General features: G+C 37.7%; 1 protein-coding gene across 3 annotated transcripts in view; it reads right to left on the reverse strand.

Moving 5' to 3' along the window:
• Nucleotides 1–19480, reverse strand: part of p2rx1 (purinergic receptor P2X, ligand-gated ion channel, 1) — a 53814-nt gene that overhangs the window by 25167 nt on the left and 9167 nt on the right. For all 3 annotated transcript variants that reach the window (XM_017701718.2, XM_017701717.2, XM_017701719.2), the window contains exons 2-3: nt 10645–10789; nt 1547–1618 (exon numbers count right to left, since the gene is read on the reverse strand). In XM_017701718.2, coding sequence (XP_017557207.1) covers nt 1547–1618; nt 10645–10789 — 217 coding nt within the window. The remainder of the gene's footprint in view (nt 1–1546; nt 1619–10644; nt 10790–19480) is intronic.

Raw genomic sequence — 19480 nt, forward strand, 5'->3', positions numbered from 1 at the left:
GAGCTTCTTAAAGAAGAAGTTACTTGTCTGTGAGAGACAGAAATCTTGCTTGTTTGTGGGTGACCAAATACTTATTTTCCACCATAATTTACAAATAAATTCTTTAAAAATGCTACAATGTGATTTCCTGGATTTTTTTTCTCATTTTGTCTCTCATAGTTGAAGTGTAGCTATGATGAAAATTACAGACCTCTCTCATCTTTCTGAGTAGGAGAACTTGCACAATCAGTGGCTGACTAAATACTTTTTTGCCTCACTGTAAATACAGCTTGACACTGCACATCTTCGCTTCCTTCTCACTATGACATGTCCTGGCCCTTCCCTTCTTGCGCTGCTGTAATTCTCACCTCAGCAGCTAAAACCTTACATGTGATCCAGCCCAACCCAAACATGAATTTTTCACAAAATGAACTTACAGCACTGCTACTCACCTCGTCTAACCTTTTCAAGAAACCAGCATTTACTTGATATACAAAAAACGACCAGTCACAGCTGGCTGTTCTGGTGTGGTGTGAAAGGAGAGCACATTGTGAAAGATAGATAGATATACATCTTTCTCTAAATGGCCAAGTTTCATTACAGTGTCCAGTACAGATAGCTGTTTGCTATTTCTGACTAGAATTTAGCTGGAAAAGAAAAAAGGTTCCCATCTGAGTGAAAAAATGCTGCATGGAAGTATACGAGTCCTAATTAACTTCTTCCCTGGTCCCTGATTGGCTGGATCAGATTAATTAGTTTTAAGTAAGAGGGCAGGAAAACCAAGGCTTGTTTAACCTGACCCCGCACTGTGCAGACCAATCATCATCTGCCGATTGCTGATGGCTCGTTATAGTGGATGTTTGCATTGCAATAAGTCAAAGTGACGTATGCTGTTATAATGCATGTGCTAGCTTGATACAAGGTTTTCTTGCAACAATAGTGATATGTATGTATGTATATATATATATATATAGAGAGAGAGAGAGAGATTCTTTTTTATTAAGTTTGTCTTTTATGAAAATGTGAAATTTTTTCCTTCAACATGGATTTTTGTCTTTTTGACACAATAGTAGCAATTCCAATTTCCATGTTTTGGGAATTGCTAAAAAATAAATGTAGAAGTTATCATACCGTGACAGAAAACTGACAATGGTCAAATGGTAAAATTCACATATCGTTACATTCCTATTAAACACTATTAAAATTACATGTGTGTCGACCTATCACGATTCACGGCCATACCATACCCTCTAAGCAAGTCATCTGTTATGTCACAGAAGAGGGCCATCTCCCTATATGCAGATCAGCAATAGCTAGCAAAATGGACAAGGTTCTGGTTATGGTAAGACATGGACCTTTGTTGACACTAATGGCTGGTGCAGGAGGCTTGGGTTGAGGTTGCACTGTGGCTCATTTTCACCTGTAGTCTGTATGAGTGCTGTTATGTTCATTTAGACCAATTTATATCCAAAACTATATTTATGTTCCTGCTCAAAGAACTTATATTTCAGAATGAGATTTTTGAAAAGTGCTTAAATATATGATTATAGTATGCATGCATACATACCTCTGGACACATGCTTTGGGTCTGTCCATCTGTAATGATGAAATTCGTCATTATGACAAAAGACTCGCCACCCTGTAAACGAGACAGAGAAAAAAAAAAATCAAGCTGTTGGTGTTTGGCTGTATGCTAGAGCTGCTTGTAGCAGCTGTTTCTGTGTTACTATATCACTTCAGGCTTCTTAATATTAGAGATCTCCATTTTTGGAGTAGATCAACAGTCAGAAACTTGTCTGTGACCCAAGAGGTCATGGGTTTAATCTTGGATATTATTTTTATGCTGTGTCCTTGAGTAGGGGACGCTAATCTAAGCTGCTCCAAAGACATTGATGTGTTTCAGCTTGTGTAAAGTCAGCCCACCATGTATGGCCAAAGATAAACCAACAAAAAGAAAAGCGGCTAAAGATATGAATCTGGAAATGTGTCCATCATGTGATGCTATTGCTGATCTGAATGTAAACTTTTATATTTGACAATGAGGTGGTTATTTGGATAACAAAAGATGTGCTGTTAACATAAACATGGTTCATTCAGAGCCAAATGACGTATTGACTGTCACTGATAATGCATGCAAACAGGCTTAACTTTGCTTTGAACAGTGATGGGAAAGAATGTAAAAGTGGGCTGGGTGAAAAAGTAAGCAGCTTGCATAATCAGAGTGACAGTTTTATGCTTTTTTTACTGTAATGTTTTGGATTGGGTTGCAAAGTAGCTAGCTACAGTGCTGTGAAAAAGTATTTGCTCCCTCCTCATTTGCTCTATTTTTTGCATATTTGTCACGTTGCATGCTGTCAAATTATACAGAATCAATTTAAGACATGAATAATGTGAGGAAACACAGAATTCAAAATCATTGCACATGATAATTAAATGTTTTCAAAGGAAAAGTCACATCTGTGTCAACTGTGTGAAAAAGCAGCCTAATCTCACTAAGAAACTGGTTGTGCCACTTTTAGCAAGTAGAAACTGCAAACAAATGCTTCCTTTTAACCAGATATCAATCTATCATATCGCTGTGAGAGAACTATAGCCCAGTCTTCTTTGCAGAATTGCTTTCATTCCAACATACTGGAGGGCTTTCAAGCATGAACTGCCCATTTAAGGTCCTGCGACAGCATCTCAATGGGGTTCAAGTCAGGACTTTGATTCGACCATTCCAAAATCTTCATTCAGTTTCTTTTGAGCCATTCAGAGGTGGGCTCGCCTCTGGACTTCAGAGCTTTGTCTTGCTGCCTAAATCCATCTGTGCTGGGCTTCAGATCATGAGCGATGAGTGGACATTCTCTTGGTGGATTTTCTGGTAGAGTGGAGAATTCATGGTTCCATCAGTTCTGTCAAGTCATCCAGGCCCTGAAGCAGTGAAGTGCCCCCCATCATTACACTAGTAATAGTAGTAGTCAGACCCCTGCCTTCTTTTTTTTTTTTTGTGAAAATGTGAGCTTTTATGTTTTTCTTGGTTATCAATTGTTTGCTTTGCGGACACTATTTATGCTCTCTCTCTTTCTAATGGTGGAATCATGAACACTAAGTATATCTGAATCGAGTGGGGCTTGCAGTTTCTTAGATGTTCGTTTGGGTTCTTTCATGACTTCTCGGATTCCTGGACTTCCTGGAGTTGTTCCTGGAGTTGTTGGCTACTTCTGGGAAAATTCATCACGTTTTTGCTGTTTAAAGATAATGGCAATTGCTGGAGTCCCAGAGCCTTTGAAACAACTTTGTAGCTCTTTCCAAACAGATATATTTCATATATCTGCAGATATACTGCATTTAATGTTTTTTTTCTAGAATGGAACCATTGAATATGTTCTATTTAGCTCCAAACATGGTTCTCCTATTGTTACCAGCTTGACAATGTAACAATAGCAAGACATTGTTTGGTGCCAAATGAAACCATTTCCCAAAAGATTCTATATAGAAGCATATACAACACATTCTTGCAAAAGCCATTAAGCATAGAATAGTTCTATATGGAACTCACAGTTCTAACCTTCTTATGTTGCACTATTAATTTATGTTATGATAAAAGGCAGCAGAAGATGACATTTGGCCAGGAATGCTGGGCACAAGAAAGTGAAATATCTTTCCACCTGAAGGACATGACAGGACACGAATACAGTCCCACGGAAATGGGCAAGACAGAGATGGTACAAGCCATAGAAAAGCAATATCAACTCCAGTTACAGGTGAGATGACCGTAGATTGGCATGTTGCTGTATTTTGTTCATTTCAGTGTACCAAGCCCTTACAAACCAGTCTTGCTCCTTTGAGTCCCAACAGCAAGTGAGTGTTATCAAAGCCTTGCAAACATCACTTCACTGGAAATGTCAAGGCTGCATGTTAATATGTAAATTACCAATCATCTGTATAACTTCAATGTAAATCCAATGTTTATGAGGATATTTTAGCTACATATTTTACTATTGCCTAGCAAGTTTGCAATATCAGTTGTGTATAGCAGACAACATCTGTTATTTGACAGTTAGGTCCATAAATATTTGGATGTTGAGAAAGTTATTGTTGTTTTAGCTATCTAATATAGCATATTGGAGTTTAAATTAAAGAATATATATGACCTCAAAGTAACTTTCAATTTGAGGATATTTAGACCAAAATGGGATAAAAAGTGTAGGGATTACATTGATTTGCATATATAGCTCCATTTTTAGGGGCTCAAAAGTAATTGGATAAACAAATACAATCAAATAAAAAATTTCTTGCAGACACTGACGCCTGAAATCTGGCACTCTTAGACTAGATGCTGCGGTTCTTCCTTGATGATGCTCAGGCCTTCACTGCAGCTGTCTTCTGTTCCTGCTTGTTCTTTGGGCATTTTACTGTCAGGTTGGCTTTAGTATGTGAAATGCATGCTTGGTTGGATTGAGGTCAGGGGTTAACGTGACCTTTGCAGAACAATCCACTTATTTGCCATAAAAAAAGTTTGAGGTTTGAAACATTTGGCTAAATCTGAAGTATTTCATGCCTTTTGGTATTTGAGTAGGCTTTCTTTCTTTTTTAAATTGTATCAAAAAATTGATTTGGCCACATACAATGTATCTTTCTGATGGATTTGTTTATTTTTCAGCCTAATGATGGCTTGCTTTACTGGCACTGACAGCTCTTTGGACTTCGTTCCAATCCCATTTCATGCCTTGCCCCTAACACTTAGCCCCAGTTCACGCCTATGTGTAGGATGTCCTGACTTTTGTTGAGATTGAGGGTTAGGTTGAATTATTGGGGCTACTTGTACCTCCAAACGAAGGTTTCTCATAGGCACAATTTACAAGTTATTTTGAAATTACAGGAGGATTTTGAAATTACAAGCTCTTAAGAGAGAAACGTGACCACTACTGTCGGCAAGTCAATAATTCTCCATAATGAGTGACTTCACATCAAACTCTTCATGATGTGCATGTGAACTCACTATCGGGTAGTTTCATCCAAGTACACTAAACACCCAGCTGAGATAATGGGTCCTTGTTCATATAAGAATGACAATTCAACACTTGATGGCCAGTTATCTTATGACAGTTACCTCCCAAGTGTTCTCCATGTGTGCTTTTGTTACTGTTGAATTGTATGTTGCTATGGGACTTTTACAACCACAAACATCCTGTTTCAGCAGGAGCATGGGTATAATTATCACTGGTACTTTCCTAAGTCACAGGGTCACTATGCAACTGCACTGCTGTGCCCTGCGCTCTATTTTACCTGCATACCATCTTCCCCAATGAACCTGATTTAGCTGCAAGAAAAACAAATAAAAGCTGATATATACAGTAATTTAAAATGCACATTTAACAAAATATAATAAATCATTTTTGGCAGGGCCGGAGTTCAACTTTTCTCTTTCCCACTTGCTCAGATATCTTCCTTAAGTAGTCCTTTCATTCTTGTTATCTCTGTGCCACATTTTTTTGCAGATTGTGTCCTTATTGTCCATCTTTACATTAATAATTTAAGTAAATTGGTAACATTGAAAAAAGTACTATGGCATCGGTATAGAAGAGCACTGTGCAATTTTTCTCATGTCTTCTTCCATGTCAAAGCCACAGTGGTGTCAGAAGTGGGATAGGGTGTGGCAGATGAAATAGTACTGAACTCTGTAAAGCACTGTACTAACTTCAACTTTATTTAATCTCTGCCCTCTGTATGGGAGTTACAATTAGGAAACTGGGGCTGTATCACTTAAGATGGGGGCTGCTGGTTTAACTCCTAAATTACTATAGATGAACAATTGGTTGTAACATTTATAATTTGTCTAAATGGTCATGTCAAGTGCTACCTGCCCAGTGGGAACTTAATAAAAAGTTGATGAGCTTCCATATAATATAGCATTTCACACCAAACCACTCAGAATGTTACTGTTTACATCTCAGTGTCTAAATTATGCAGATAGTAAAAGAAAAATAAAGGTGCTGCGACAAAATACTTATATACATAACATATTCATAGTACATTTAGAATATATATTGATAAAGCAGATGGGAAAATTACTGCTGTAATTTTTATTTCATTCATGTGGTTCAACACTGAGATTCATTACTGATCATCACATTGATTTATCAGTCTACTCAGCCTTTAGCAGGAAACTTAGTGGTTGTAAAAATGTTTATTGGGTTCTGCTTTAGAATTGACCTAAGGAGCTTTGTTTGCTGCAAGCAATGCACTGATTTTAAAACAGTTAACAAACAAGCATTGATGGTGTTTCTTTGGATGATTGTATGTTTTTATTTATTTATTTATTTAACAGGTATTATAAAAGTATTCACCTAAAAATGTAAAAAGTAACTGTACTCTGTGTACTTAATTTCTGTATGTGTGTTGAATACGTATCCTATTACATCTCAACACTGGATATAGGCTTACAGTCTTCTTCAGGTTTTCCAGAACTATGTTTTGTTTTCAGGTCTTAACAGAGGACAGTTGCAGTGCCACTCCTTTGATTGCTCAGCATTGGCATCCGTAATGTTTGCCTTTTTTTTTTTTTTTGTTTAAACCTTTGGTTCCTTTAGCACTCATCACATGGGAGCTCTTTTGGCTCAGAATTCAGCTGTGTATCTCTCTGTCATGTTCAGCTCATACACTCACCACATTGGTTGAGGTTTCAAGTTTCAAGTTTATTTGTCATTTGCACAACATGTCATTGAAATACTTTGAAATGCTTGAAATGCTTGTGGAGAGGCTCAGATAATCACTCTACAGAAAATAAATAAGTAAAATATATAAATAAAATATATATTTAAAATTATATATATATATATATATATATATATATATGTGTGTGTGTGTGTGTGTGTGTGTGTGTCAATGAAATATATTAAATATACAATATACACAAAATATAGACACAGTATACACAAGACATAGACACAATATACATTTATAGTGACTTGATTGATTCTGTGCTATTGTTCTTTAAAGTGGCGTAGTGTTAAGCTGTTATTGTCCATAGCTGAGATGATATGATACAATAATAATGCTGACAAAGTGACTGACTGAAAATGGTAGTTGGGGAAGGACCCACAGCTTCATAGCTTATTCAGAAGCCTGATAGCCTGTGGGTAGAAACTGTTCATTAACTGGGTTGTTCTAGCCTGGATGCTGCGGAATCTCCTGCCTGAAGGCAGGATGATGAACAGGCCGTGTGCTGGGTGGCTTCTGTCTGACCGGATCTTTTTGATCTTCCTGAGGCAGTGGGACTGGTAGATGTCCCGTAAGGCTCATAGTTTGTTGCCTATGATGGCTTCTGCCATCCTCACCACTCCACTAAGGGCCTTGTGGTCACAGGCAGTGCAGCTGCTGGACCAGACAGTGATTGAGCCCGTTTCATCTCCATCACTGATGAGACCTAGGATGGTGGTGTCATCAGCAAACTTGAAGAGGATGTTAGACATGTGTTTGGCTACACAGTCATGTGTGTACAGGGGTTACAGGAGGGGGCTGAGCACACATCCCTGGGGAACCCCTGTGCTCAGAGTCAGTGTGGAAGAGAAGCTGTTCCCAACTTTCACCACCTGGGGTCTGCTCATCAGGAAGTGCAGTATCCAGTTGCACAGATGAGAGTTCAAACCCAAGTGTGTGAGCTTAGGAATGAGTTCAGCAGGGATGATAGTGTTGAATGCTGAGCTGTAATCTATGAACAGCATTCTTACATATTGCTATACTGTTGGAAAATGTTTTGTCATTTTTCAGTTTTTAACATAATTTCAAAGGACCTGTTGCCCTTTACATTGTGTGTAAATTTCATGATGAATGGAGCAAAAGAAACGGCCCAAAATGACTTGGAAAGATGTCTGGTTCCTTTGACTTGCAAACTACAGCATGTTTTTTCTTTCTTCTGTAAAGTTCTAATTTTGGAGATATGAGGTTTTCTTCCGACAACATTATTTATTGGGGACTGGAACAATTGTGGTTTCCTTAAAGAACTTGGGAATCACTGGCAGTCTTAAGCAGAGGTTAAAGATGTCAGTGAAAACCTCAGCCAGCTGGTTAGCACATGCTTTAAGTACCCGACTGTGGACGGCGTCGGGACCAAGTGCCTTGAGTGGGTTAACTGCCCTGAAGGATCTTACCACCTCAGACAGGGGAATGGCTAGAGTGCAGCTCTCCTCATCTACTGGGAGTTTCTCAGCAGGTGAGGTGTTAGTTGCCTCAAAACGAGAATAATGAGCATTTAGTTCATCTGCATGTGAGGAGGAAGAGCCCCTATCACAGATCACACCTACTTTGTAGTCAATGATGGTGCGCAGGCCACTCCACATATGTCTGAGATCAGTTCCAAGAAAGCTGGATTCTACTCTGTACCTGTAGCTCCTTTTGGCTAGCTTGATGGTCCTTTGAAGGTATATCTGGCCTTCTTGTAGCTGGCCAGGTCACCGGAGTTGTAGGCAGCAGCCCGAGCTCTTAGTTTGGCTCAAACCTCAACATTGATCCAGGGTTTCTGGTTTGGAAATGATCTGACATTGATTTTTGGTACAATGTCTTCAGTGTATTTACTGATGTAGCTTGTGATGGAGTGTATTCATTGATGTCTGTGCCAGCCACATGACAGAACATCATCCAGTCTGTGGATTCAAAGCAGACTTGAAGTGTGAAATGGCCTCCTCACTCCATAGATAGACTGATCTGAGAACTGGTTTTGCCTGTTTACTACAACTAAGGTTGTTTGCAATGTTTGAATATTTGCATTTTCTGTGTTCTCTGGCAATTTGAGGTCTGCACTCTTAAAGTTTCCTAAATGATGCTTGGACATATGACCTACATTTGTCTCATGTTTTATCTTTTCTCTTGAAGTCTCTCTAATTTATATTTAATATTTGTGTGGTTTTATTAACCAAAAATGGTCATAATTCACATGACATAAATTTTCCAGCGCCTTAGAATCCTTTAAATTAAACAGTCTGTTTTTGTTACTGTACCATTAAGACTGATATAAGATAAATGAGCTCTGTTGTGACTGGCTGCCCTGTGTATGCCTCATTCAGAAAGCACTCAGAGCTGAAACACTCCTTAGAACTTCAATATGAATGGGCGGGGTTAAACTGCTATAGGTGGGTATATGTAAACGAGTTGGTTCTTGTGACATCACAGAAACAGTTCTTTGGTTTCCATATACAGACTTACATTTTAGTTTTTCATTATATGGGCCCTTTAAGTGGCACAGAACCTTTCTGTTATTCTGTTATGATTCTTTTAAAATGTTCATGTCTGTATATCTTATTTAAAAAGATGACACCTTCCACTGAAAGGCTGTTGAAGGAATCTGATTTACAAAATAAATGTAAGGGTACTTTTATTTTTAAAGAGCAATTCCATCTATTTTTGAAAAATGTCTATGGTTCAGTGGCTAAGATGTAAACAAAATGTGGTTTGATGTGAAATGGTTCATCGTAGAGAAATGTACCCGATTCCGATTTCTTTACAGTGCTGGTGATAAGATCCAGGGGTCATATTGCCTACAACTCAGTTATAGCTTTGTGGCATATTTTTCTATAGTATTCTAGTATTTCTATAGTATTATGCTTTGCATGTACCTCTGGAGTTTTAAAAACATGTTTTAGGCCCAAACTCAAAACTATCATAAAGCAATAAGTGCATTTATGTGTACTTAATAATAAGGTCATAATCATAATCATTGTCTCAAATGACAGGCAACATACTATATACAACCATTTTAGTGGCATTAAATTCTGTAGACATCTGGAGCCTTTCACTTCCATTGTGAATAATTCTAACAGCACATTTTGTTAAAACAGGAAACTTCACATTAAACCACTCTGATAAAAATAATATCAGTATGTGAGTCATTTGTGCTTGGACATTTTATTATATTTATTCTATAATTGGTCCACATGCAGACCTAAAAGACACCTTTATATAAAACCTGCACATTAATTTCTTTATTATCCAAGTATTCATGTATTTTAAAGCAGGCATTTCATGGAAAACTGAAATCTGTCCATTTTAAATCCATACAGTCTATATATGGAAACTAAGCTTCAGAAATAGCCCATACTGCCAACACTTACATTTTCATGGTGTCACATATATCAGCTTTTTCAGCCTAAACCAGTTTAGTTCACACCACCCATTCACACTAGTGTTACAAGGAGAGTTTCATCTTGGACTGCTTTTTGAATGAAGCACAAGACAAGGCAGCCAATCAGAACAGAGTTTGTTTACATATGTCAGTCTTAATATCTATTTTGTTTGTTTACATATGTCAGTCTTTTATACGGAGCATCCTCCTGACTCTGCCATCTTGAATAAATAATATACACTGGTAAAACTCTCCTGTAATAACCATCTACAATTGCTACAACACTGAAACACATTCAAACATTTGCAACTTCATGCCACCGTTGGCCATTTGCTGCTATGAGGCATGGTTGTTTTTATTTAATGTCAACATGTAAACATGTAATAAAGGATAAAAAAGGTTGGAAAACATTATTATGAAAATGAATTATGTCTGTTTTTGGTACTTAAAAGACACAAACATTATAAGTGAACCTCAAGGCAAAAAACAAAATACAACATAGGATATGGAAAATTAAAATGGGCTTGTTTTACTCGTGATGTGAAAAGTGCCTGTGTACTCACCTGATCAGGATAGACATAATCAGACACATCCCACACCCTCTCCTCTCCACTGATATCAGTGTAGGCCACTCCCTTCATCTTAGTGAAGACTGAGCCTATCGCTATGTCCACGGTCTGGTAGCCTTTCTCATAGATGAACACCCACCTAGAAGAGATAAGAGGCTGTTATACTTCACCTTTCACAGCCGTTCCCCTGGTCACTCTCTTGAAAGCCCTGTACTTCATTAAAACCTTCATTATAATTTGTAAAAGTTTTTCTTTGTCTGCATATTCTAATTTGCAATTAATTACCATTTTACTTTAAACTAGAAAATGAATGCACTTGATTTGCCTCTCCATTCCCTGCTTTCTGAGATATATGTATGAATATATATATATATATATATATATATATATATATATATATATATATATATATATATATATGTATCCTTCCTCTAGTGTTAGCCCGTTTGTTAGTTTTAAATGCATAAAAGCACTACATAAATTTGTTTATTGCATCAAGACTTTTTCACTTTGTCAGGAACTTCTATTTAAACAAAATTTTTTTACTAAATAATAAAATACTCTTGTTAAAATGATGACCTTTCTGATGTTAGGGTCAATTTTGACCCAGGTATAATATAAGATTAGAAAACAATAATATGTGACGAAACTGAAATCATAAACACACTATACACCAACAGTCCATAGCCAGCTCTTCTTATAACCACTTGAGCTTCAGTTAGGGGCTTCTATCTTTGCCTGTTTTACAAAACAAGGAAAGACAGACATCTGATCAGTCTGATGAGGAGGTCACTGGTGCTGAAGCTGCTGGTTCAGCTCCTGCTGAAACATTCAAATCCAAAAGTGGCAACATCTTTTGGAGCTCAGCACCTCCTGACATACATGGCAGGGCAGCTGCTGCAAATGTCATCGAAATGACCCCTGGGATCTCAAGGTTTGCTGTGATGAGAGTAAGTGACATCAAGACATGTTTTGATCTGTTTATGCCATCGTCACTAAAAAACGTCATCATTGCTACGACAAACCTTGAAGGAATAAAAATCCATGGCAACATGTGGAATGACATTCATGATGAATGCCTGGATGCCTACATTGGTGTTCTTCTCCTTGCTGGAGTGTACAGATCCAGCAATGAGGCCACTGATAGTCTCTGGGACGCATCGACAGGCAGGAATATTTTCCGGGCAAAAATGTCACTTCAGACCTTTCAAAAGATATCAAGAGTCCTCAGATTTGACAACAGAGACACCAGAGCAAAATCTGACTTGATATGACTACTGGACTGCAGGGTCACATTTTTTGTGACAATTTCTTTACCTTGGACAAGAACTTCTCAGGAGGAAACTCACCATGGTGGGTACAGTAAAAAAAATAAACCTGGGCTGCCTGCTGAAATTTTGCAGATTTTGCAGGGCTTCACTTTCCTCAAAGTTTGTTTTTACAGGCACCACCACTGCTGTTTCATACTGTCCAAAAAAATGACAGAATGTGATATTGTTGTCCACGCTTCACAAAGCTGCAGCTGTGTTATCAGGAAGTGACAAAAAGCCCATAAGTGAACAACCTGGACAAGCTGACTGCCACCTACACTTGCCAGCAAATGACCAGGAGATGGCCAATGGCTGAGTGTGGATAAGTGGCCTTTATCTTGAAGTAATTATATATGGGTCAAATATATGGGTCAAATACATATATATATATATATATATATATATATATATATATATATATATATATATATATATATATATATATATATTATATGTTAATAAATGTGTTCTAATACCCTTCAGTAATAGGCAGATAACATAACAAACTTTTATTTATCTATATTATTCTCTTGAGGTTCATTTGACCATTTTTTTTATATTGAAAACGAGGGGTACGCTGTCAAAAGAAAGGCCCAGGGGGCCACAACAAAAATATTAAAACCAATACTTTCATGGATAAGACAGCCTAACAAGCTAAACAAGAGGTAAGAAACAAATTGGATGATAAATCATTGTTTGTAGGGTATCTAATGGCTGTTTTAAGACACAGGTCAAAACTGACCCATTAACCCGAGAGATAGTAACAGAAAGCTAACACAAGAGGAAGGAGATATATATATATATATATATATATATATATATATATATATATATATATATATATATATATATACATTTTCGTCCACACAACTGCCGCTCACTGGATATTTTTTCTTTTTCTGACCATTCTCTGGTTGTGCATAAAAACTTTTAATGTAAGTCAATGGAACCAGAGTTTTTTATATGTAATTTTATGCCATTTCTTTTGGTCCATTCATCTTGAAATTCACACACAGTGTAAAGGGCAACAGGCATTTTCAAATTATGTTAAAAAGTGAAAAACGACTAAATTGGAGACAGAAGGTTTTCTTCCGACAGCAGTGAGATGTATATATCTATATCTATATATCTATCTATCCAACTATATATATATATATATATATATATATATATATATATATATATATATATATATATATATATATAACCATATCAAAGCATTTCCAACTCGCAATTTCCACTGTCCAAAAGATCAATGACAAATGGCAGTTATGAAGAACCATGTAATTCAAGACAAGCTCAAGAATGGCCAAGAAGAGGTATAACTGCTTGTGTGCTGACCAGAAAGGCAAAGCAAAACCCCCATATGGCAGCAAAGGACCGGCAGAATGGTTGAGCTCACACAGAATTGGTAATGCACCATTCCACTGTGCAGCACTGCTTGCACAAATATGATCTGCATGGAACCAACAGAGGGAAATATTTCCTGTGATTTCATCACAAAAGTCAACTTGTAAAGTAAGCAAAAAACATCTACACATGCCAGAATCAATTTGAAAACATGTGTTGTGGACTGATGAAGTAAATATAGAACTCTTTGGCCACAAACACCAAAGCACTACTTGGAGGAAAAAAAGAAGCAGCATTTGATGAAAAGAACACCTCGCTAACTATGCAGCATGGGGATGGATCTGTTCAGCTTTTGGGTTGTTTGACAGCCGGTGGCAAGGGAAACTGTAACGTGGAGCGGGGTAGCGGATGCATGTGCGGAGGTAAGCAACTTTTATTGAGGGCAAATCCTAAATCAGGGTCATAACGGTCCAGGTTCATGTAGCCAACACGGAGAGATTCAGAAACAGACATGACAAAAAACACTAACAACAGCAAACACCAATACAGCAAACAAAGATTCAAACAACAGCAAACACAAGGGGCAAACACAGGGCTTAAATACACAGGGATAACGAGGGACAGGTGAAAACAATCAGGGGCGGAGTTACAAAACAAGGGGCTGGACTAAACCCAAACAAATGCACATGGACAGGACTGGGAGGGGCCAATCATGACAGTACCTCTCCCCCCACTCCCCCCCTAAAGGTGCGTACACCGAGGCACGCCAACCAAAAAGAGGGGAGGGGCCAATTGTGACAGTAACGTTGTACGGATTGATTGAAGAATGGCTTTTCCAAAATATCAGCAAATTCTGGAAGCAAATATGATCAAGAAACTGAAGCTGAAAAGAGGCCAGCTTCTACAACAGGACTGAGATGCAAAACATACCTCACAATCCACCATGAACTACTTAATGAAATGCAAGTTGATGCCTTATCAGTGCTGCACTGTAAGTTCCCCTCAGCTGTTAATGCTGCTATTGCATCACAGTTATAATATGAACTGTGCACTAAAACACAGTTTTTATCTGTCAGCAATGTACTGACTTCTGCTTCCCCATTGCACTGTTCTACTGTTGTACATGTTGCACAATGAAGCAGAATGATGTTGTTTTTCAGCCTTAAAATTTACCATATTCAACTTTATGAATAACAAGTTTCTTGTGTTTCTCAGAAATGTAATTGTCATGTGTGCATGCTGACATCTGTTATTTAAAGTGGATGCATGGAGCTCTGAGATGGATTCCATGAAAGGTAATGTTTACATTCTGTAATGTACTTACCAAGTGTATGCTTGATATGAGCGTCAGGAGCTGAGTAGCTCATTGTATTACAGAGTTAAGTTCCAATGTATATTGTAATATCTGTGACACTGGCAATAGGTATTTCCCTTCAAAACCATCCAGTGATCAAATAGTCCAAAAGCTGAGTAGAAATCTCACATTTTGCGGAATTTATTTGTTTACGGCAGTACCGGTCTTAAGAGGTCAGTGTTGGTAAATGTCAGAACCCTCCCAAAACAATATACTACTATGCAACATTTTAAATCACAAACATAATAACCATTAACATACACCGTCCGGACACTTTGTCGTATCTCGACACTTGTTTAACCACCAAGCCTAAGTTCTATCTATGGTTTGTAAAATAAAACGAATTCAATTTGTTGAAAGAAATTAAAAAGAATTGAACAAACTATAAAATACGGGAAGTACGAGAAGACTCTTCAGAATTCAGAAGTGCAGGTCCTTTATTTCTTGAGCATGGAGAATGTTTTCCAAAGGCCGTTGGACGACACACCCAAATATACAGAATTTGTACACATGTTTTTATACCCTCGGTGAAGGTGGGGTGACATCGCCCCACCTCTTTTTTGTCATCTCCTGGTTTCACAAAACCACCATTATATTCAAATTGACCTTCATATGTCTATGAAATAGGGTCTTGTGTGAACCATTATCTCCAAGTCTTGTCCGAATTCTTTTTTAAAAAAAACATTGTGCCAAGCACATGCTGGTACTTATCCATCTCGGCTTTTTGGCCTTGAAAGGTTCACAAGTTCACTCGCTCCTTATATAGTATCTGTTTCCTCTCTTGCACCCTACTGAGGTTATTTCAGGGCACTTATTCCAATGTGCTTAGGCCTTATTCATGATCTAGCCTGTATAATACATGGCATTTTAATTTTGAGGATTTTTAATTTACATCACACTTCATCACCATGTATCTACACTCTTTTTCAATTTGCTCAGCTCAGCTGACCCTACAGGAGCACTTTGTATTTCTACAGTTACAGACTGTAGTCCATCTGTTTCTCTGCATACTTTGTTAACCCCCTTTTCACTCTGTTCTTCAATGGTCAGGACCCCCACAAGACCACCACAGAGGAGGTATTATTTTGATGGGGGCTCAAAAAGATGAGCTATAGTCTGTAACTGTCTGTAAAGATTGTCTGTAATATAGTCTGTAATTATAGTCTGTAAAGAACTACAAAGTGCACCTATATGGTAAATAGAGCTGATACAATGGACAAAGGGTGTTGATACAAAGAGGTGTACTTAATACAGTGGCTGGTCAGTATACATTAGCTTAAATTGAGGACAAACAAAGATGAAGCCATGAATCAGCAGTCAAGTCAAATACAAGCTAAACTAACATCAGAATGCATGTCAATAACATAGCCTCATTAAGTGGACCAAACAATCCAGATTAGCGTATCACTATAAACATCACAGCCAGGTGAAGATTTAGGCTTTATTTGTTGTCTACCACAGCATATTGGAGTTGAAATTGAACAGAGGACGGGGGTAGGAATTCTAACCACAAACTTATGTATGAAATGGGTGGTTCTGGATGTAAATAACCCGCAAATTAAAGCCTGCATTTTGAGCTCATACTCATTGCTTAATTTTAGCCCTAATATGTTGTGATAAAAAATTAAAATAACAAGCACTTAGTTAATATCCAAATATTCATGGACCTGACTGTCTATCTTTTTGGGCTAATATAGGTGTCTCTAATAAATAAACAATTGTGTAAATAAATAAATAAAAGGTTGATAACTGACTCAAACAGGGAAAACACTGAGATGGAGATTACTCCACATTAGATTTGAACAAGTGCCCGAAGGAATTAACTTCTTTTGCAAGCAGCAGTGAGTCTGATAATAAGGCTTTTCGCCGCTTCCTTATCTTCTTCTGTGCTATCGCTTCTGTCATCTTAAAAAGGCCCCCAGCTGCTGTATCTTTCTAGTGCTGACTGACTGCTGTTAACTTTGGATGCTTTCAAAATGGAGTTCTCTTTAAGTATACAAGTATAAATATATCCCTTTGAGTACAGTTCTACATGCTTCAGAAACAGGAGTTAAGGATCAGTTAAGTTAACTTACATATAGGTCCAAGTCCCACACTTAACTACAATAGAGCCACAATGATTGGGCAACAAAGTTGATTATGGGAGAAAAAAAGTTGATCTTTTTAAAAAGTCACATCCATAGCAGTGCATTTTGCCACAGGTTCACATTTAGGCAGTCAAGGTTCAGGGTGATACACACACATACACACACGCACACACATTATCTAAGCTGGTTATCCTGCTGGGTCACGGAGGGAGCAGGAGTCTTTTCTAATGGTCTTTGGGTGGAAGGCAGGAAACACCCTGAACAGGTTGCAAGTCCATTGCAGGGCAGACAGACAGACATATGCAATCACACACACACTCACACCTACGGGCAATTTAGTTTGTCCAGTTGGCCTGACTGCATGTCTTTGGACTGTGGGAGGAAACTGGAGTATCTGGAGGAAACCCACGCAGACAAGGGGAGAACATGCAAACTCCACACAGAAAGAACCCTGGTCGCCTGGCCTGAGTGGCACAGTGTAATATAAATACAAATAGGAGCAAAATAGTAACACTTACAGTCCTGTTAAATGATAAGAGTTCCGTTTCCCTGTATTGTAGTGGAGTATCTGAAAAGTGATTTCAGTATTAGAATAATAGCAACTCGAATAGTCAACCATACTTGAGCATCCACATCCCTAACAACAACACGTGCTCATACACTGTATGGTACTGGAGGGATATTTTGGGCTAAGGAGAAAATGTTTTACAGCAGAAATGGGGATCAAATGTACTAAAAACCTTTTAGTATAGTATTATAAGCTGCTTTTTAAATGAATTCTTCATCTAAGAGAATCTCGTTATACCTTATAGGTAAAATTTGAGTTCATCTTTACAACTAATAACTAAAAGAGAGTTAAAGAGTTAAGAGGGAGATCATTTTGAAGATAATTTTCTGCCTTCCTCATGAACACTGACCAGCTTTCAAGCGGTAAATTGGCTTTTAACTGATGGAGACTGTGTGTGTCTAAGATGTTCAGTAGATAACAGAAAGACGTTGTATAAAAGTCACTCTGAAGCAATATTTCTCTGGCCTCTTGCCTAACAGCAGGGTGTGTAACGCGTTTTTCATCTTTCCTCATGCAAAAGTTACATTGCTTAACGCCCCTGCTGCTTCACACCGAACTCAATTCTGGATACAGAATCTATGACACTTTCACCGTTTTAACTTTTTAACTTCATTTCTTTTTCAAGCTAAGGTCACTTTTAGATACACTGATTAATCCATGAGTGGAGGACACAGTGGACCTGAAAAAGGGAAGAAAATCTCACACTTATTACATACTAAGGCTTATTATTCAGTAACTACAGAGACTCCAGTGCAAACTGGTTGAGCTGTTCTTAGGTTATAGAAGTGTGTAACCAAACTTTGGTCTAATCTCTATCAGTTGTATCTGTAGCATACGGTCAGTTAGCACTGACAACAGTTTTGATGCATTTCTCTGTGTTTGGGAAAGAACAGAAGCTCTGTTCACTCTCGATGCATTTGCAATAGAAGCAGTTGCTGAATTCCATCAGTAAACATTTATACAAGTTACATATTTTTCTATTACATCTTCATGAATTCCTGAGCTGTAAATCGGCATAATTTGCTCTCTCAGAGCTTGGATTAGTTTTCCAGGACTTAAATGTAATACATTATTAACGTAAAGTGAAAGTGATCCGAACTGATTTTTTTCACCCACTAGGACTGCCCTAGTCATACAATACCACACGACAGAGTATGATGACTCTGAGCTCTGTTTTATCCCACATGTAAACACAAAAGTAGATTTTTATCTAGAACCTAGAACCTGCTTACATCACAGAGTTTATGTCTGTTTATGTTCCAGCATGTAATCTAAGATCTGCAGATAGTGGCCTTCTACAGATACCCTCTGTGAAATATAGAAAACTTGGAGAGGCCTTTCAGTTTTTATGCTTCTATACTGCGAAACTCAATTCCACCTTTTATTAGACAGTCAAGCTCAGTGCTGACTTTAAGAAGCACCTAAAAAAGTATCTCTTTAACTTAGCATTTAAATAAAACTCTAAGTCTGATGGTGTTTGTCTTCTAATTTGATCTTTTTCATTTCCTTCTGATTCTAAATAAATACTAATGATTTATTGTATAACTATGTTTTATCACCATATCATGTCTGTAAAGCACTTTGAGCTGCCACTGACATGAAAAGTGCTATATAAATAAACACTAATGCTAGGAGGGTTAAGGCTAGCGCAAGCTTTCTCCAAGCCTTTTGAAACCAGTCAGTGCAACGCTTACATACCAGTGTTAGACAGCTGAACACTAACCACCAGTTCTGTTACATTTGCTAACAGAAGCCACACTGGCTGGGAGGAGAGGGAGGCCTGTTGTGCACCCCTGGACTCCAAGCAACAGATGGCTATAGCATCACTGAGAATCTCCTGATGATAAACCAACACTTAGATGGTTGCACCAGTAGGGAGCCGAAACTGAATTTTGCACTGTGGATAAATAATTAAGGTAAATTTTCATAAGAACAGCTTTGATAAGATTTCCTTTAATGTTGCTCTGATTTTAAGATCTGTAGTGTTACCTTGTATAGGTAACAGTTGAAATTGCACTTTCTGTTATAGTCCAACATATTTCACACATTTATTCATGGAATTCAGTAACTTTCCAATAGCTTCTGTTATAAATGTTTTTTTTTATGAATTTGAATTTTTCTTTGTTCCATGTACGTACAGTAAAATGCATTGAAATGATTG

The sequence above is a fragment of the Pygocentrus nattereri genome, chromosome 23 (genome assembly GCF_015220715.1).
Source record: "Pygocentrus nattereri isolate fPygNat1 chromosome 23, fPygNat1.pri, whole genome shotgun sequence".
NCBI classification, from domain to species: Eukaryota; Metazoa; Chordata; class Actinopteri; order Characiformes; family Serrasalmidae; genus Pygocentrus; species Pygocentrus nattereri.